Raw genomic sequence first — 21,662 nt, 5'->3', positions numbered from 1 at the left:
AAACTCCATCTAAAAGCAACCTCAAAGTTATGCTGCTAAATGCTAGGTGTCTTAATATGAAACTGCACTCACTAGAAGCAGTCCTTACCTTGGAAGACGCAGACATTTGTGCAGTCACAGAGACCTGGTTCAAGACTGTGGAGAGCACCCAAGCCATACCAGGTTACACCTCCTTCCACACGCTCAGACCACAAACTGAAGGAGTGAAAACTAAATGAGGTGGTGTATCAATATTTATTAAAGATAAATACACCTTCTGATTGGTTAAACAGTATGACTCCCTGGAGATACTTCAAGTGCAATTAACTGTTGGCAGGACACCTATTCAAGTCATTGCCAGCTACAGGACCCCCTCCATGAATTAGGATTCCCACTCTGCCTATTTGGATCTACTTGACTTTATCAGAATATATCCAAACACCATGGCTTTGGAAGACTTTAACTACCCATCCATTGACTGGGTAAATTACTCATGCTCAAACTCACTTGCCCAAAGGTTCCACACATTTATTATCTCCAATGCCCTGGACCAGATGGTTGACACCCCCACAAGGGTGCCAACATCCTGGATCTAGTGCTTATCAATATGGGGACTCCCACTGTGAGGTCTTCCCTGGTGAGATCTAACTACAAATCAGTCTCATTCAAAGTAACTATCACACCTGACCCCTCAGCAGCAACTAAACTAAAAAACTTCTCCAAAGCAGATTATAACCTCTTACGGGATGGTATAAATAGCTTCACTGCACCTTCCCCTTCAGATGGAACTGGCAACTATGCCGAGTTCTACACCAATGCTGTATACAAGCACCTTTACAACTGCATTGATTTGGCCGTACCTGATAGGAACAAAATAAGCTTCTCAAGGAAGAGCAAACCTGCCTGGTGGACAACTGCCATTATTAGGCTTTACTGTAAGAGGAAGAAATTGCTATCTAAGAATAAGAGGCAGCAAGCCCTAAAGCGGAAACACTCCCCTCCTCAGCTTAAACAAGCAAATAAGACTTGTTGTGAAATCCTCCAAAGCAAACTATGAATCCAAATTAGCTTCCTCAACTAAAGACAACCATATGGTGTTCTTTAGTTACATCCTTAACCTAAAAGGAAAGGCCTAGATTTGTGCCAAACTGATAGTTAATGACACCACATATACTGAGTCTGTGGACATAGCTAACCTGTTGGCCTACAGGTTCTGTGAAAACTTCACTCCCCTGTCCTTGCTACACGTACCCCATGACATCCCTTCCACCTGTACCCTACCTTGTATCCCTAAAAAGCACATTGTAAACGCCCTCGCTAAGGTCAAAAACACGGCATTTATGGGACCTGAAAACATCCTAGGCTGCATCCTACATGGACTTCAACAAGAATTAGCAACACCATTGGGTACTCTTTTCAAACACTGTCTAAGCACCTGCTTCATCCCAGCTGAATGGAAAATGGCCACTGTATTTCCTTGCACAAAGGTAGTGCTTTCACTGAGCCTGGGGACTATAGACCTATTAGCCTGCCTAGCCTTATCTGCAAGGCCATGGAGTGAATCATCATGAACATTATCAACAAGATACAGGTAATTTCCAAACACTTGACCCTACTTAGTTTGGATTAGTCAAAGGGAGATCATGCCTGTTAAACCTGGTGGACTTCTTTGAGACAATCACCAAGGCCCTGGATGAGGGGAAATCCGTGCACACAGCCTACCTAGACTTAGCTAAGGCTTTTGACACTATCCCACACTCAGGCATCATTGACAGCCTTACCCACCTAGGTATCAACCCTTTTATCTTTAGATGGGTCACTGACTCCACAGGGATCAGTCCTGGGACCTCTACTGTTTGGAATCTATTTCTCCAAAGTACAAGCAAAAACTAAAGGTCTGTGGCTGACAAAGTTTGCTGATGACTGCAAACCGGGAGCAGCCGTAGAATCTCAAAATTATGTCAACATCCTACAAGAGGGTCTTACACAAACAAATGATTGGTGCCAAAGTCATGGCCTTAAACTCTATGTAAACAAATGTATTATTATCCCTTTTGGTATGAGCGATATTCCTGCTATAAGTATGCACTCAGTGGTGAGAGACTTGGGTACACAGGTTGACAGCAACCTTACCTTTGTTCATCATGTCTCCACAGTGGTAAGAAGGGCATTCTGTATTGTTCCTCTCATAAGTAAGGGCATTGCCTCCAGAAAAAAAAAGAAATTATAAACTCCCTGTACTCTTCCTTATCATGCCAATAATTGAGTACAAAGGCCCTTTTGGTATGTACCGTTCCAAGCACCTGCAGCAATTGAAGAGACCACAATTTCCTCACGAGGAAAATTCAAGGTTTTCAGCATCTGTCCTGTGTGGATCATCTGAAATTACAGTCACTTTATTCTGTTTCATACAGACTACTCAGAGGTAATCTTTGCCTTGCATATAAGGCAATCTCTGACCCTGCTTTACTGGAAATGCTGCATATCTGCAAGTCAAATGGTATACGAGTTACTTGCTCTAAAGACCTTAACTGGTATGTGACATTAATAGAACCTGCTGGAGGGACAGATTTGTTTCCTAGAGGTTACCATACCTCTGGAACAGACTCCCACTTCATGTCAAACAGAGCACCTAATTGGCCATCTTCAAAAACAATTTGGATGATGGGATGGGTAACTGTAAATTCAGGCATTCCACCTGTGTCCCTCTTGGACAGGGACAATAGGTGTTGATCATGGAAATAAGGGTAGAACTTGGCTAGGCTTGTAAGGGCCCTAGAGACATTAGCGCAGTAACTTCCTAAGATCTTCTCCTTAAAGATTTGGGGAACAGGCTGCTTTATTCTGTATTTCTTTTCCTAGAGCCATACTGTGTAATCCCCTAACTGGTGGATGTAATGACTAACAGGAAGCCACCCTGACTTTAAAACACATTCCTCTTATGTGGATAACAGATAAGCAGGGATTTCATGTCTCACATAGCTGTGAAGATGCAAAGACATACTTTGCTTATCTTTGCATGATCCCAGGAGTAGTGAGGTGTAGTGAAAAAAGTCTGAGGGATTTTCAAGATTTTTTTATAAATAGTAAGTAAATACTTTATCTGTCATGCTGGTGCACCTTCAAATTATTGACTTTTATTGCATTTGTCTGGTATTATAACTTATTTACTTCACATACGGATTAGTAATTTTGTCTTTAACACAGAAGAGACAACTGTTAGTAACAATGAACTCATGAAACACTATGTTTAAACTCAAACAATACCAGAAGGGCTTGGGTGAGCTTTGTTTTTGTGCTGTATTCGTAAATCACTTTGCAAGGTGAACCAAAGAGTTATAGCTTATTTGGTTTCCCAGTCTGTCTCTAATAGCGGCCACAGGTAGGATACTATAAAAAGGTTTTGATTTGTATTTAAACATACATAGTTGTGAATAGCAAGGTTTCTAGTGCAATACACATGAAAAGTACAAGGGTATCTTGTACTATCTTTTCATGTTTAAAGACTGGGGCTGTTTTAACCATATGACAGAATGGTAGACCATTTGGCACAGGGATAGGTTCAGTCTTTAATTGATAAGGGAGCACTTTTTTAGTGTTGTAAATGCAGCATGTTTGGGTTTCACAGAGACTTATATTCAAATACAATGAATTCACTATTTGAAATAAATACAGAGCCCTTGAAGATTCAGAAACACAACTGGTAGGTTTTATAGGTTCATAGGTTCATAGGTAGGTACTGGGCTATCTGCCCGAAGGCATATATTAGCCCAGCCACGTTGTGCGGTATTCACCGCCCCTTTGGTTGGTTGCCTAGGCCCTTGCTCTAGCAGCTAGTACCCTTGGCCCCTATCTAGTAGAGCTGTTGGTATGATCCCTGGTGTGAACTTTCTGTTACCCATCCACTCATCAAGGTTCCTCTTGAAGAGTGATAGTAAGGGGCTCTGTCTTATGTAGATAGGGACCTTGTTCCATAGCAAGGGAAGTCTTTGCGAAGGGAATCTATCCCTCCAGCCTGTTCTATTCATTGTTGTGCTGAGGTTTATATCCCTAGAGAGTGTAGCTCGAGTGGATTTGGTTTTGCTAAGATGGAGCATGTTCAACAGTTCTGGGTTGGACATGGCTCTGTATGTTAGACAGAGATCGCATCTGAGAAGGCAGTATACAACAGAGAAAAGCCTTAGTTTTTTCAATCGTGCTGCATAGGGCAACTGTTTGAGGCCAGTAATCCTCTTAGTGAGGTACCCCTGTGGTCTCTCCAGCTGCTGGAGATGCCTAGCCAGGTACATTCCAATTGGTGCATTGTACTCAATAATGGGTCTGATGAGGGAAGAGCAGAGGGGCACCACTACATCCTTAGATCTTGATGTGAACCCTTTTGTGATCAGATGGGTCACATAGAAGGATTTTCTGACCACCTTGGCAACATGGTTATCAAAGGAAAGCTGACTATCTACTTGGGTCCCTAGATCCCTTATTACTTCTTCAGATTTCAGGGGGTTACCACCTATGTGGTAGTTCACGGGTACTCTGTTTTTTCCAAAGGGGATTACTACGCATTTTTTAGCATTTAGCTTGAGACCATGGCTTTGACACCATGCATCAGTCTCATTAAGGCCCTTCTAGAGGATATCCATGTCGGCTGGAGACTCCATTATAGCACCCAGTTTGCAGTCATCTGCAAACATGGTCAGCCACAGCCCTTCAATGCTTGCCTGTACTTCTGAGAAGTATATGCCAGACAGGAGGGGCCCCAGGACAGAGCCTTGAGGCACACCGCTCGTTACTGGTCTGGATTCGGACATAGATCCCGCTACTCTTACTTTGTGGTATCTGTCTGAGAGCCAGTTTGCAATCCATCTTGTGACGTAGGGGTTTATGCCCAGGTTGGTGAGTTTATCAATAATACCCGAATGGGGAATGGTGTCAAATACTTTAGCAAGGTCAAAGTAAGCCGTGTGTACCTCCTTTCCCTTATCTATAGCCTGAGTAACTGTCTCAAAGAAGTCCACCAGGTTCAGGAGGCATGATCTGCCCTTGACGAAGTTGAACGGTTAGGGGGCAAGTGTTTGGAGGTTCCCAATCTCTCCATTTATGAGTTCCATAATGATTCGCTCCATTGCCTTACAGATCAGACTGGTCAGGCTTATTGGTCGGTAGTTCCCAGGGTAGGTTGTGGCCCCACCCTTGTGCAGTGGAACCACCGTTGCTGTGCGCCATTCTATGGGCATATATCCTGTCGAGATGCTGAGACTGAACAGGGTATTCAGATGCGGGGTTAATTCATTTTGGAGCTAGCGTATGACACAGCCCAGGACACCATCTGGTCCCATGGAGGCAGTGTTTTTAGCTTTATATAGAGCCTTATTAACAACGTATCAGTAATAATTGGAGTTACACAATCCCCTGGAATAGTAATAGGCCCTGTAGTTGGTGGTGGTGGGGGGGGGATTTGCACTGAATCTATCAGCCAAGATGTTGGCAATGTCAGTGGGGTCAGTGTATTTTGTTCCATTTTGTACTAGCTCAGAACAGACCTGAGCGTTGCCATTTAGGTTTTTGACGTAACCATAGAAGGCCTTATGGTTATCCTTGGCAACCTTGGCAACTTTCTTTTCGAAATTGGCTTTAGTTGACTTTATGAGGGCCCTCAATTTCTTACTAATGCTAATCAGGGATGATTTTTCTACTTGAGATTTGGTCTTTTTTTGTATAAGTCTCCTCCTTTTATTGTATAGTTTGCTTATGGCCGGGGTCCACCAGACTGGTTTCTTCTTGCTTGAGGAAGGAGTCTTGGTTTTATTTGGGATAGCACGGTCCATGCTATCCTGAATCTGTACATAAAGTGCCTTGGTGTAGGATTCTGCATCCTGGATATCATTATCCTTCTGCAAGGGAATAGTGAAGCTTTCCACTTCTGACGGAAGTAGTTTGAAGTTTGCTTTGGAAAGGTTTTTTACAATGGTTTCTTTGACTGGGGGAGGTGGAGGGGTGAGGACATCCAGGGTTATCAGTTTGTGGTCTGATCTGACCAGAGAGGGAGTGATAACGGGTGTGGTACAATGGGCGCCCATATTTGTGATGACTAAATACAATATGGTGTCCCCTCTAGTGGGAGAACATACCAGTTGTTCAAGGGCATTTGAATTTATAAATTCTATGAACCGCTGGGCATAGGAGTTAGAACTTTGGTAGTTTGCCCAGTCTATACCAGGGTAGTTGAAATCACCCAAAATTATGGTGTTGGGTAGGACCTTTATATTTTCCAATGCCTCAAGGAATGCTGAGTGAGCATCTTGGGACATGGTGGGCGATCTATAACAGGCTACGACTTGAAATGTAGTTTTGCCTGCTGATAGTTGCGCATGGATGATCTCTGGGGCATCATGCTGTGCCACTAACCTGGAGATGTGGGTATTTTAGAAAACTTTTGGTGCAGAGTTAAGTCTCCAGATAAGAATGGCTTTCCTGCAGTTAATGATAGTAAGATTCAGTGTGACTTTTAGCACCTCATTTAATGCCATGTGTTGATTACTTTTGCATATCTTGTAAGTACTGCATTCAGATACGTCAATCAGTCTATGTAAATTGAGACAGCGATTAATTTTTTACTCCTGAGTCAAAATATGTCAAAGAACTAACACCAATGGCTCCTCTATTTTGACATTAAATCATATGCCTGTAGATGCTGACATAATGAGAAATGCAGGCAGAATCAGGTCTCTGAATATTAGCCCAGAAAATAACTTAGACATTTAAAACACAGAGCCTCCAATTATTGACTTTGATATGACTGTGGAAGCCTGTCCCTCACGAACCTGTAACAGGAGGAGTGTTTGTTATTCTACGATCAAGAAAACAATTTGGTATTTGATCAACATTAACAGGGAAACTGTTATAGTATCCATTCTTAGTGGGGTTAGCCTTAATGACATTTACGTTTCAAAATGAAAAAGTTACAGAACAAGTGGTCATTTCTCTCTTTCTGTGTTGCATCTGATTGATACTTGCCTCCTTTATATCTGAAAGTTGATAATATATTTAGAATTTGCAACACTTTTCATGTTTACCTCTGCCTTAGTAAAATCTTGTCTTCTCCTAGACTTGGTTATTATCAACATCCAGGGGTACTATTATTCAAAAATTGCTTAAGGGAGTTTTGTGTGGGTAAGGATACTGATTTAATTAAGTCTTGGAATGAGTTTTTGAGTAATTCTGGACTGTGTGATGGGGATAATTTCTGACCAAGCTTTTTTGATGGTAAATTACTAATTAAAACATTTTCTGAGATGGTGAAAAACTTTGTAGAGTACAAGTTTAATTTTGAACATGTCTTTGGTTAGACTGTGAGACTCACTGACTGATTAAAACTTTATTGTGCAATGCACATTGTCTCAAGAAAAAGATTGACAAACTTGTTGCTTTATCTAAACAATTATATTCTTTTATTGTGACTATTACAGAAGAATAGCAGTGTAATGACAATCACGTTTCAGGACTGAATAAGTCTGAATTTTTGAGAGGTGAGACCTCTCGAGGAGGGGAGTCGATATTCATGCATTAATCTATTCCAGCAAAATTACTATGCTACTGAAATACCTAGTTTTTAAATAATTCTTATTTAACCTAGTAATAATTTTCTTGGGTGGCAAAAGCCGGAGTACTTTTTTGGCTGGGCTTGTATAGGCCCCAGGGCCGATAGCCTAGTACCTACCTATGAAACTATGAACCTATAAATATTATTTGTAATTATCATAAACATGATGAATAATGAGCAGCACAATTTTTACTTAAGGCCTATTGCTGATAGGTGGAATTTGGATAACTTGAAATCTTAGGAGACTTCAAGTGCCCAGATATTAATTGATCTGCAGGCATCTGTAACACTTGTATTGGAAATGAACTGCATGATTTAATGACTTCACATAGTTTGGTACAAATGACTGATTTTTCCACTAGAAACTCCAGTATCTTAGATCTACTGCTTTTTAACATTTGTTGGAAAATTCATAATATAAAATCTTTGACCCCCCCCCTTGGAAATTCAGATCATTCTGCCTTTGAATTTATTGTGGATTTGTATATTAATACCTCTAAACTGAAAATTACATCTTATGTCTGCACCAGGCTTTATGATGAGTCAATGGCAAAAGAATCTGACATCTTTAAATTGGCCTATGCCAGCTTAGCCATGGCCCTCATTCAAGAGACAATGTTTACAAATATTGGATAGAGGTACAAAGACTAGGATGACTCTTTAACGACATACTTTACCACCTTGGTGAAATAATAAATTATCAAAATTACTAAGGAAAAAATACAATGCATTTAGAAAATCATGATCAGCATATGAAGTGCCATTATCTTTGAATGCTGATACCAAGAAGTTTTATAACTATTTTAAAGGCATAAATAGTTATAAAATATAAATAAATAACATTTATAATTGACTTGGCCCAATACTGGATAAAATACTGAATAAAAGTAATTTTATATGTGATAGTACCAATGCTGCATCCATAAATGCTTACTGCATCCTGTGATTTTTATCAGAGTTTGTACATCTCACTGACAATTACATCCCTGATAAAACATCCATTATATGCCCAATAATTAGTGAATATTTGATTATTTTAGCTTTACACAGGGAGAATGGTAATAGTGGTACTGGCCCTGAATTAATTCATGGATGTTTCATCTGTAGTCTTTCAGAGTATATGATCAGCCCATAAGCAGTACTATTCAATATTTTTTTAAAGAACAGTATTGTTCCCGATTATTGGAGACTGGCTTCTGCTGTTCCTATACATAAGGGTGGATGTTACCATGTTATCAGTAATTACTGCTGAAATTAGCCTGACCTTAAATTTAGGTAAATGCTTTGAGATGTGTTTGCTGCCCCTATTACACATTAAACATAATACTGCTACATCTAACAACATGAGTCAGTGTTATTAGTGTTGCCCCCCACTAATTATATATATATATATATATATATATATATATATATATATATATATATATATATATATATATATATATATATATATATATATATACCAACTCCAAGATCACATTACAGTGGGGAAAGGGCAAATTTTCTGATCCCTACCATAATGCAATCTTACTCGAATGGTTTGATGAGCAGCATGTTCAATGAAACATGCCGTTCAATGCTTTTTCCATTCGAGGACTGAAGATAGACCCACAACATACTACCATAATAAACTCAATGATTAAATATCAGTCTGTACATTACTGAATGGCTTAGTCATAGATGTGAGTATGTTAAAATACATAGTGATTACTCACAGTAGTCTGAGGTAACCTCTGGTGTCTGCCTAGGATCTGTTTTGGGTCCTAATACTGTTTCATTCTTTTTGGGTCCCTGCATCATCCTATGGCACACCTACTCAGTGCCCCACATCCACAAAATGTCTGCTACCTACTCCTCAGCCCTCCAGACTTCCTCTGATATTAGCTGGGGCTGGTCATGGAGCTTAAAGGCAACCTGGGGGGTTTCAGGCTTCACCATTTTTCTGGGGGTGTTCTGTAATGCTCTACCCAATATTACCCCCATCTCTGGTGACTAGTGGTAGCATCTGGAGGAAGGCATGCAATATGGGACGTTTTAGTATATCGGTCCTCCTCAGCAGCAGTTCAGCCATATCCACCCACTCACCACCATGACTACACCTCTCCAAGCACAATGTCCTCGGTCTCCACCAGGGATCATCACGAGAGATGTCCACATTATTGTCCACCTTCCTGAGATGGTAATGCTGATTCCTCCCCGCCACTCTGTCAGTCATTTGATCCACTAGGCTTTATCTCTCTATGCCATCAGAGCAGTGCCCACTCATTCATTATTGGATAGCTACATATGCAGGTGATGTTAAAACTAGGTCTTTCCTAACATCTATTAATGATGTCCTGTTGCAGTTTTTTTATGTGAATGAATTATTTGGATGATTTCAAAGGCATGGCTTGCACATAAATTTTTCAAAAAGCAGGTTAATCTATCGTGTCCCATACAACCCAATTTAACCATTTACTGTGGCTGATAAAGAACTTGATATTTTTGACTGGGGACCCTTCTGTGTGGAGCCTGCATGTCCTCCCTGTGTTTACATTTGTTTCCTCCCACATTCAAAAGACATATAGTAGATGGATTGGACACTATAAATTGGCCACAGGTGTGAGTGTGAATGCGAGTTTATGGGATGGAAGAACAGCCAGGCACAGCTAGGCACCCAACAGTGTAATCCTTGGCTATAAATAAGTATCACTGTTGAAGTGACATCCCGACCCCATGTGCAAAAATGGGAAAAAAGGTTCTGGACGGATGGATAATGAACTTGATATGGTCACAGAGTGCAAAAGACTAGGTGTATATATTAGTTCAAATTTATCATTTAAGAAAAACGCCTGTGTAGTTAAAGCTAACATGATGCTTACAATCAGCCATTTTCTAAAAAGACTTCTATGACTTCACATATCGATCTTGTAAAATTATATACTATTTATTTAAATCCAATAATGGAATACAGTTCTTTATTCTGTTGTTATTTAAAGGGTGATCTCTCAATGCTCAAGAGAAGCCAAAGAAAATTAACAAAAAGAATTAATGAATGTCAAACTCTTAATTTTCAAGAAAGTTTTGAAAAACCTAATCTATTTTCTATTAGTTACCATTGGCTTGTGGAAGACACTCAATGCTATTGATCCATTTTTGATGAAGAACTGAGAGTTTTATGAACTACTGAAGTGCTAAAATCATTTAAGACTTCATGTGGAGTCAATTTCACATTTCAAATTGCAGGGACAGAACTTCACCAAGATCAACATTTTTAAGGCAGGCCATTGTTGGATCATGGAGTAAATTCCCTATATTTTTTAACACAGAGTAACACATTGTAATCATTTTAAAAAGCATTGGATACATGGTCACTGGGTTCTAATTGTCTCTGACATTTACACAGCAATTTTAAATTATGAAACTATAAAACTGCAAATAGCACAGGCCAAGGAGGCAAGAAGATAAAGTAGAGAACAGAAAATGAGAGGTAGATACAATGTGCTAGCTGTCAGCTATGTGTGTCTACGGGACAAGTGGGGAGTGGGAAGACCTAGATGTGGCTTATGTAGGACAGGAAAACTGAGAGGTGAAGATGATGGTGCTATGACTAGTGTGAGGGTGCTGGGAGGAAAAGAAAGAGGCCAGGATGTTAGAAAAAGGATATGGGTTCAAGGCAGTCAGACAGGGAGCAAGGGAGATTTGTAGAAGGGGTAGACAGGCAGTAACACATGGATACAGGCAGAAAAGGGTGCAGAATCCAGGCTGAGGAGGGAGAGAGACAGAGACAGGCAGGGGAGAGGCAGAGAGAAAAAGGTAACAGTTGAAATCTAAGATAGAGAGAGGTAGATACAAGACATGTAATGAATATCAGGCATGAATTAGGACAGAGGAGGACAATGACAGTGGACATCAAGCAAAACTTATGGCTACTACTGGAATAAGGGATATTAGAGTTCAACAGAAGGAGAGTTTTAGAGCTCATCAGGAGGTGAATAGGATATATACACACAGGAGGAAGTAGTAGAAGGGAGCCAGAAGAGGGTAACAGCAGGAAGACATAGGAATCACACAGGAGGAATGGGGAAGACATTTATACTATAACACAGGAACCAGCTGGCAGAAAAAGTGGGGAAGGCTGTGCATGCTGCAACTTGAGTGGGAAAGGGTGCAAATCATAGGGATGGTGACAGGAAGAAGGGAAAAAAAGCAGACGAGAATAGTCATTTTGGGAACAGGGAAGAGAATTTAGATGACTGTAAACTCAAAGATCAAACAGAGACTGGAGAACCCAGGTTATGTTGAAAGTGTTTTCTCAGATTAGACTTAGGCAGGGTGGAAGGTGAACAGGATGGTCAAAAACGGGAAGGTGTGAACACATCGCACTGCAAAAATAAGCAACAATGAGTTGTCTGACCTGTCAGATGAGGCAGTTGAAGTGGTAGCAAAGAGTGCCAGGGAGATTGCAGAAGATGCCAGAATGGGGTGTTGGAGGCAGCATTTACAGACGTGCTTCCTGTGCTAACAGACAGAACACTGATGAAAGAGAAGATTTAAATGAGTACAACTACTGGCTGTGTTAGTGGACAAGGATCTAGGCTATTAGAAGAACAGGGGGACACATGGTAAACAGACCAACTCTGTGTCATAGACAAGCTCTATCTTAGCTCAGATGAGCTCGAGATATTTACAGCTGGTCTGGAAAGATATTTCTCTATAATCATATGTGTGTTAAATTGACATGGCAGGGGGAGAAGAACAGACAATACATCAAATGAAGAAACAAGGGAGATTCTGAAAATGGTGTGATATTATATGCAATGCAAAAACATCTGAGATGGAAGGATGAGAATCTACAAGGAGAGTTGCAGGAGGGGAACATGGCCATTGCTGGTATCATAGAAGCATGGCCACAATTAGATGGTGTCAAAGGTGCAGATGCTACAATACACATTGTTTGGAAATAACAAAGACAGGAGAGATGAGGAGGAAGTAGCTGTTTACAGGCACTAAATGTGAGATTACAGAATTCCATCCCATGAAAAGTGTGAAGAAAAAATCATGGGTCAGAGCCTAGTCCTTATAGTTAAAACCAAAAAACAGGGGATGCTGCTAGACAGAATATGGCATATCTCCCCCCTTTTCACGCATAAAGGGATGAAAATGTGAGACTGCAGGAAGGAATGAAGATTGGGGTAAGTGGACTAGGAGGGTTATATGTTACACTCTTTGGGGATCTGAATTTGTCAGGGAGATCTTAAGCCCCAGGGTAGACAAGGAGAGGAGGCTGACTGAGAAACTGGATGATTAGAGGTTCAGGCAACTGTTGCAAGCCTGTATCACAAAAAGTATAATTCTGGATGTGGTCCTAACTTAGAGAAAGGCAGGTCAGAGATGTATTTTTGGAGTTGGCCAAATGTTTATGGTGTTTACCTCACAGATAATGAGTACAGAATTTGAGTCTCATAAAGGGGAAATTGGCTAGGCTTAAAATGGACCACAATGGCAGCTAACCTAGTACTTACCTATGAAAATTAGAACAAATGAAGGCGATATTGTCTAACAGTGGTCACTCTACTGTATGCTTAAGTAGGAGTTGGGATGTGGAAGATAAAGAACCAAAGACAAAGGTAATGGTGTAGCAGTTCAGTGGGATGGACTATATTAAGCCTGTAGAGATTGTCAATGATGAGTTAATTGCCTGGAGGCAAACTGAGGGGGTCAACACACACACTATGGAAACTTCTCAAGTATAGAAAACTTTAACTAAGGATAAAGGTTTCATGGATGCAATACGTAAATGAAAAAAGGGAGAAGGCCACTGTGGCTAAACATAAAGATGAAGAGAGCAGTTAGGGGCAAAACAGTGTGTGTGTGTGTGGGGGAGGGGGTCAGAAAAGGCAAACGATTCTCCAAACAATGAGATAAAAAGAAGGGGAAAAAGTTACAAAATACAAATGTCTGAATTGTGCAAATTCAGTATATTTCAAAAATTGTATTAATGTCCAAATTTGCTAAATAAAGGAGAAAGACAAATACATATTTTCTTTCTTCCCCTACAAACTGCCGCCAGCTCGTCTCCACATTCATTGAATCTTATTGGATGTGCATTAGCCTCTCCTGAGACCAATCTGTCCAACATTCAGGGCAGATGAGGAGATAAGACTGAGGATGCTGCACCGTACTGCTGCTGCTGGGAAGTGTACCCTAAACCCCTACACCCTATGACAGCTTTTCAAGCTCCACAATGGTAACTTTCACGAGGTGTATGCACTCTTCCACACATGTGCAACCGCCTGAACAAGTGGTATACTGCTTGCAATGTTGAGCACACCTAGCTCTTAATGCTGCTATTGCACCAAGCCTAGGCAGCATCCCACCCCACCCCCTACCCAGGATGAGCAACTTGGTGTCAGATATTCACTGCCACCCCCCCTCCCAGTTCCTCCATGCCCATGTCACTAGTTGAACACAGTTTATTAGGGGCAAAGTAAGGGCTTTATTTTTCAGCCATGGGCCTAGCAAAATGCATAATCTTTGTACAAAAGCAAGTATTTCTCTTTTCTTTGAATAATGGAAACCTCATTGATAATTATAATAACTATCAGGGGATGCAGGGTGTGCAGCTCTACAAGAAAGGGAACACTGCCGCATAAAAAGTAATTTGGACAAATGTCCATATCAGTTTTCTAATCATGAGCCTGCAGCCCCACCACAGTGTCAACAGTCACATGGTCACAAAGGGAGATGTGGTAGTCCACTTTAGAAGCAATAACCAAACTCTCAAAGATCCACCTTGAACCCAGCCTCATGGAAGACATCAAAGTGTTCTTCTTATCTGGTGCACTAGTGTGGTCTAGACCTAGGACAGATGAGATAAACAGTGGATGGCCCTAAACTCCAGAGTAGCAAAGCAGTACACTCTCTTAAAACACCTGTTCAAAAGCTTTAGACTCATTATCAGGCAGCAGTGTGGCAAAATGCTTTGATCTCTTAGACCTATGCTGGACTGGAAAGATCACACATAATCAGGTGAAAGAAATTCAGTCAAGGAGTTTAACCCACTCAACTGTGGGCTTCTACTGTGTGTCCATCATCTTGGTGGCCACTGAGACAGAGTCTGGCTGTCTCCAGGCTTACAAGATAGCATTCTTGATGACTGGTTCCATGGAGGGGGATAATACAGGGCTCCTTAGGCTTCTTTCTAAGACAGAGAGTCAAGCATGTTGGAGGAGAGCAATAGGTGCATCAGGACAGGCCATGCCAGATCTCATAAGCCTTTATGTATCCCCTGACTAACATGGGGACAGCTGCAGCACCTGGTCTACAGATGTCTTATACAAGCCTAAGGGAGGATCAGTATGGGCCCAGTTCCTTCTAGGTGTGAGCTTGAACATGAACTATTTAGAGGAGAACAACAGACACACAGCAGCTGTATCAGGGGCCAGAAATAACACAAGACAAAGTACCTGTGAAAGGCAAAGAACAATGGAGGATGGACAGTGCTGAGTCAGCACAAGCACTAGGCAATATTCACTAGCAGTTCAATCCCACAGTCAAGACTCCAACTTCCACCAGACATTACAGTTCTGACGTCCATGGTTTCATCACTAAGCCCTGATATGGAAATGAATCCCCCTTGACCAGTGGCCAGAAGGCCTAGGGGTAGGATAGGAGATTTGGCACTGATTTCCCCTGATTCTTAACCAGGTGACTCAGGAGGCTGCTCTGAGATGTACCCCTTAACACTGGAGTCAGCACATTTTTGGGATGTGGACTGTCCCTTCTTTGTGAGATGAATAACTGGCACTAGCTAAATCCTCATTAGCAGAGGACAAATTCACCACCTGCAGAAATGGGAAGGCCAAATGTGAAACTGGCGTAGCTCCAGAAGTGTTAGAAGTGTTAGGCTTAGACATAGTCTCCAAGCTTCATTTCTTCTGTCAAGACTCTGGCCTATGCCTGAAGCTCCAATCATGGCTCCCTATCAAATGTGTGATGTCTGTAACTGTGAGTCTAACAACTACGAAAAATAAAGAGTGATTAAATAAAACACAGAATTTCAAAACTCATCGTAAAGCCATTAAAATATTTTTGTGTGTGTGTGGGGGGGGGGTGATGCTGCATTGTATCCCTGTGTGTGTGTGTGTGTGTGTGTGTGTGTGTGTATATATATATATATATATATATATATATATATATATATATATATATGTATGTATATACAGGTTTACTTCACATGACTGAAAACTCAAAATACTGAATTTCATTTGACTGAGACCACAATACCTAATTTTCAAAATACTGAAAACTCATTTGACTGAGCCTCATTATACTGAAAGCTTACAATGCTGAATTTCAAAATACTGAATTTTAAGCCATAGACGTGATGTGTGTTTCCCTTCACCTGTGACTTGCTTGTGATAAAAAAGAAAACATTACAGTAACTTAAAGTGCCGACTGACAGAATACCGAGAGTAATGTAGAATGTAGTGTTGTATTGTTTCTAAATCTGGGTATGTCTCTTTACATTTTTATGGGAAGTATCTAAAGTAATATGGCAGATGTTTCATGTGCTCCCGGCAGTAGTGGCAGTGTCAGTACTGCAAGGTAAGTAAATGGTATATGGCCTTTTCCCCACTGTAGTGCAATCCTAGAGTTAGTGTATATAGTTGGAGGGGTACAGCCACCCACACTGGGGGGGGGTCTGGGGGGTAGCCCCCCCACCTAGTTTGTTTTTTTATCGCCCAGTTTCTGTTACAAGGGTAAGTAAGTTGTTTTTAAATTTTGGAAAGAGTTTGTCGTCGGTGTTGTAAGTGTGCATGGCTATGGCTTAAAATTCAGTATTTTAAAATTCAGCACTGTAACCTTTCAGTATAATGAAACTCAGTCAAATGAGTTTTCAGTATTTTGAAAATTAGGTATTGTGGTCTCAGTCAAATGAAATTCAGTACTTTGAGTTTTCAGTCATGTGAAGTAGACCCATATATACATATGCACATATCTATATGTTTCTTTTTATATATATTAACTTCAAGATTACTGTAACTTAAATTAGAGGGACTACACTAAAGAACCACAACTTCAGACTTGTATACTCTTCTCATCATATGCATTTTCAGTCCCACTCTTCTGACGTTTAGAGATGTACTGGAATTCTAACAGAATCTTGCTTCCACTGCCATCTTTTTAGACACAAGATAGGTCAGCAGCTTCTCCCTCTGATGATGAACGTTACGGCTGAACATCTTGACATTTGAGGTAGTGCTTGCCTCATGCTCCTCTCCCAAACAGTAAAGGAAATGCTGATGTAGGCCTTGAATGGTCATCTAAAAGTCATATGACTATTTATTTCATTTGTATGGCATGCAGTGCATGAACTTCAGTGACAACAACTAGGATCATTATCCATATTATGCATGTGGCAAAAGAAGAAATGAGAAGCCCTATTGGCAAGCAGACTTATGTATCAATGAGTGCATGGGATATTCTAGAAATTTACTGAATTATGACAGGTGGGAAGGATGAGGGCCCTCAGTATTGGATCTATTGTTTTGTTTTATTGGAAACCTGATCTGAGAGTTTCACACTGCAACAAATCCACTAGAAACAGTTGGACTAAACACATATCCTGATATAATTAGAAGCATAGCTGAAACAATATGTCTCAACAAGTCTCATAGTCCTTTTGGTGTAAAGGCAAGCCATCTGTCTGTGACACTAGCAGCTGATGGAGCAGCCAGTGAGGAGCAGCCAGGAGAATGGTCTGGCAATCTACAAATCTACTCCCTCATTTATGCTATGGATGGTTTGGATAATTGTTCCTAGTGTTGCTATGATTCAGCCAAAACTTGGTGGTACTACATTAGTGCACACACACACACACACACACACACACACACACACACACACACACACACACACACACACACACACAAACAAAAACAGGGATGGCGTTATAGCCAATGAAAGATGTAATCTTCTGCGTGTCTTGTCTTACACATTTCTGAAAGTTCCTCCAGCTTCTTGCCTTTATTACAGTTAATTAAGGTTTAACACATGCACAGGCTCCCCCATTTTTCACAAATAATACCTGGCTTTGCAAATTTAAGCAGCTTAGCTATATAGTAGGCCACACAGTTCAACAAACAGGCTGAGGACCCGCAGTACCAGAAGGATAATGCTGTCTCAAAGCAAGTACAGAGCTACAGATAAAGACTGCATAATAAGTATTCAGAGGACCCACCTCTAACCATCAACAGTAACAGATTGTACACAGGCACCTCCTGACCTGCCAAACAGATTCATAAATTAAGGACCAACCTTCTGAAAGTACTGCAAAGGAACTGTTCACTTTTCCTCGTATGGGACCTCAGATGGGTGCTATAGAGGCCTGTTTTATTACCGTAAACAAAAATATTATCAAAGACATTGTAATGGAATCCAAGCAGCTACAAACTCACACAGTACACAACACAGACAAAAACTGTGTTACTGCTGCTGTAACCTGATGTTTGTGTATCAATAAGGAAAAATGCCTGATCTCATTAGCAAGTTGACCTAACATGTAATGGCGACAAGAAGGTAAAGTGGGCTCTTAAAATGCAAGGCTCTCAAACTGCTTCGCTTTCACCAAACCTGATATACTTGCTATACTTTTTCAAATTTATCAGCATGACATAACAGACTAACGAGGTCATTTAAAGCATAATGCCTAAATAAACAGTCATCTGAAACTCTCCCGGGGTCTTACTGAACATGTATATACATGGAAACAGAAACAAAATGGAGCGGGTTTGCCATAACGGTTAAGGCCTTCACCTAATAGACACATGATATAGGGTTTAATTCTGACCTCAGGTTATTGGCTAGGCTTAAATGGCCCTTCATTGCACTCAGCCTAGTATTCTTCTATGAACCTGTAAGTGTCACAAAGAGAAAGAAAGGCATAAAGTGATAAAGGAAGAAAAAATGAAAATGATCATTTTTCAAAATGAGCTTTTGCATCATTTGACCGAAGTACAAGACGAAAAGTCTCCATAAACATTAGAGAGACAGGTTAGCTAACTATATACACATACTTTCCATCATAGTGAAAGTTTATTATACATAGCAGCAGTTTGGTCTTAGATGGCTCAGGAGAAATGGGCATACTTCATTGGGATACATTTTCTGATAGCATACTTTACTGCACTAACCATACAAAGATCTATATTTAATCCCCACCGGATTGTCTACCACCTCCAAAAGAAACTACATTGAGACAAAGTATTACAACATTGAGCTATATGAATCAGATATCACATTACACCTTTACCTGTTGGGAACACTACAGGAAGATAATCTGTTATATTATGTAACATGAATTGTAGTACACAGCTACAGAAGTTTGACTGAACAGAAAAGTTAAATAAAACTGCAATTAACTACTATTTGCATACACAACACAAATATCTATTTAGAAACCCCACCCATTAAAAGAAACAAAAGTTAAATAAATCAAGTCCTCTATTGATCTACAGGCCTGCTGAAAGTACATAATAACTGTTGCCTCAGCTAATTATGAATGATAAAATGGGCTTTTCTTTACAGCAAACTACAAATCTATGAACAAAAAAAGGAATACAAAGACTGTTAGACCTTATGGGTAAACAATGGAAACCCAACTGGCAATATGAGCAAAAAACAGAAAGTATACACACTGTGCATTGTCAATGCAATTCTAAAGTTATCAGCATTCATGCTTATTTGTCTATATCCCTCTCAAGGAACAAAGAAAATGCCTTCACATTTATTACTGAAAATCAGTCACGTGAAAACAGAGTCTCTGTCTCAGTGACTTATCTGCGGTAGCTAGACAGACTCGAAACCAAAATTTTGCCTAGGACTTCATAATTAATATCATCACAACAGCAAAAGTATGATATCATAAAAAATTATAATTTTCCATGAAAATAAGCACCTAGTCATGGAATACTAGAGACACTATTTTCATACAATCCTACAGCAGTAATAAGGAAATCAGGAAGCAAACTGCAAGGGATAAAATAAAATACATTTTGAATCAGTGGCAGATTCTAAGTCCTTTAACTTCAATAGTTAAGCCTTTTACGCAGGTTTGATGACTTTATTTCATAACTTAAACTCTTAATTCACTAAACCTATTGTAGCCTGTGATTATAGCAGGACTTGATCTGTGGTTCCCATATTAAAAATTACATTAGTAATATTATTCACTAGAAACAAGAGCAGTGTTATTTGATAAGAGCTGAAAAGGGTATTTCTGTATTAATTTTCAAAAGCTAATATAAAAAGCAGGTACGGAAAGCTGGTTAGTGGAAGTGAGGCTCCGCTATACGTACCACCAAGGTGCAAGTCGATGAGATCACTGTAATTAGACTCGCCCCAATAGTCTACAATAAGGAATTATTAAAGAAAGTTATTGCAAGACAATCCCAAATTCACACAGATAAGAGAGATCATGCAGGTTCACTGAAATGCAGTAGTAGGAACCTGGGGATGAATTGGAGACACAGGAGCAGTGGATTTGGTGACCTAAAACATGCATTCCTTCAGCATTCTAAATAATTCAAACTTTACATTGGAGCTGTCTCTCCCTTGAAATTTTATGACTGATTGATTTACTGTTCCTGGTTTCATTACACAGGCATACACAGGCAGCATATCTTTAAAATGTTTTTACCACATCAATTATTGTATCAAGGTGATGTGCAGGGTTTTACTGAAAGTTAAACTGTTAAATCTTTCACAAACAGTATTACTAACTGCCTATATCATATGTTCTTACACTCTGTCACACTGAGCTTCTCTCACACTCCATAAAAGACTTTCAGCCCCCCCCCCAATAAATTAAAAAAAGTACTTCAGACCACTTAATACAAACGATATATGCCCCAATTACAGCAAAAGACTGAGCCTCATACACACAAAACACACTTGAAATAGTCGTCTATCATTCTTTTACTGTTGATTTGGAACAAATGCACACATTCATTGACTTATCCTTATGGATTTTTGTTTATTCTCAGCTAATATGAATACTGGATAGCTAATGTTTAAAGTATATACTCCTGAAATCCTCAAGATTTGGCTTAGCCAATCATCCTTTTACTATTGATTTGCAATAAATGTTCACATTCATACACTGATTTCGCATTTAATCTAGTCTCTGATGATATCAATACTGGACAGTTACAGAGCATATATCATTTTCCTAACTGGCTGGATTCCCTTTGAAGCAGACCTGAGATTCCCCAGGGAGGCTGGCCTCACCAACTGAGAACTGCTGACTTCGGTTTACACTAGAAGTCATTCTCACTCAGTGATTCACAAAGTATGCTAGGTCACCAGTTATTGGTTTGTGGTTTTAATCTTCCTGCAGCTCAGCCTAATGCCTTCTTACAATATATTCACTATCTCTAACATTTCAAACAATGGAATTTGTTTTTGTAAATGTGTTCCATTATTAAACAAAGAATAAATTTCAGGCATTTTTAATATCCTTCAGGTGCTTTGCAAAGTAGGACATATGTCAACTGTGCCTCACTACGGAATAGAGATGTAGAAAGGTTTTGTTCATGCCAAAACTTTCCAATAATGACACATAATGTTCACTACTTGGGAGAATAAGAATGGTTTGAGAACCTGAGGATACAGGTGGTTGTGACCAGTGGAGCTGTGATCCACCTACTTCTCTCTAGCTAGTGTGTTACATTATGCAAACAAGCAACCCAGGAAAAAGTAATGTGGCTGGGTTTGCAATGGATTCACCCTGGCAGAAAGTAATTATTAAAATTAATCAATGACACAGCAAATGGCATTATTGTCCAATAGTGGTTCGGTTCATGGCTGGGGTGCATTCTATGTGGAATCAGCATAACCTCACTATGTCAATGAAAGATTTTGCCAGGTGGTCCAATTTATTCTCACACTCCAAAAATGAGCTGTAAGTGGCCTAACACTCCTCAACCTGTAGATATGTGTGTGCATGTAAGCATGAGTCTTTGTGTGTCTGAGTGTGTGTGTGTTTGTCTGAGTATATGTGTGTGTGTGGTATACATGCACATGCATGTGGAAGTATTCTGCA

The 21,662-nt window shown here is 40.1% G+C and overlaps 1 protein-coding gene across 1 annotated transcript in view; it reads right to left on the bottom strand.

Moving 5' to 3' along the window:
- The window catches only part of LOC122814986 (protein-methionine sulfoxide oxidase mical3a-like), a 663,428-nt gene that overhangs the window by 328,936 nt on the left and 312,830 nt on the right, over nucleotides 1-21,662 (bottom strand). Inside the window, exon 14 of the mRNA XM_044087241.1 lies at nucleotides 19,918-19,968. Within this exon, the coding sequence (XP_043943176.1) occupies nucleotides 19,918-19,968 (51 nt within the window). The remainder of the gene's footprint in view (nucleotides 1-19,917; nucleotides 19,969-21,662) is intronic.

The sequence above is a fragment of the Protopterus annectens genome, chromosome 11.part0 (assembly GCF_019279795.1).
Source record: "Protopterus annectens isolate FY-2018-M chromosome 11.part0, PAN1.0, whole genome shotgun sequence".
NCBI lineage: Eukaryota > Metazoa > Chordata > Ceratodontiformes > Protopteridae > Protopterus > Protopterus annectens.
The sequence above is the reverse complement of the archived record's forward strand: the minus strand, read 5'-3'. Positions and strand labels throughout refer to the sequence as shown.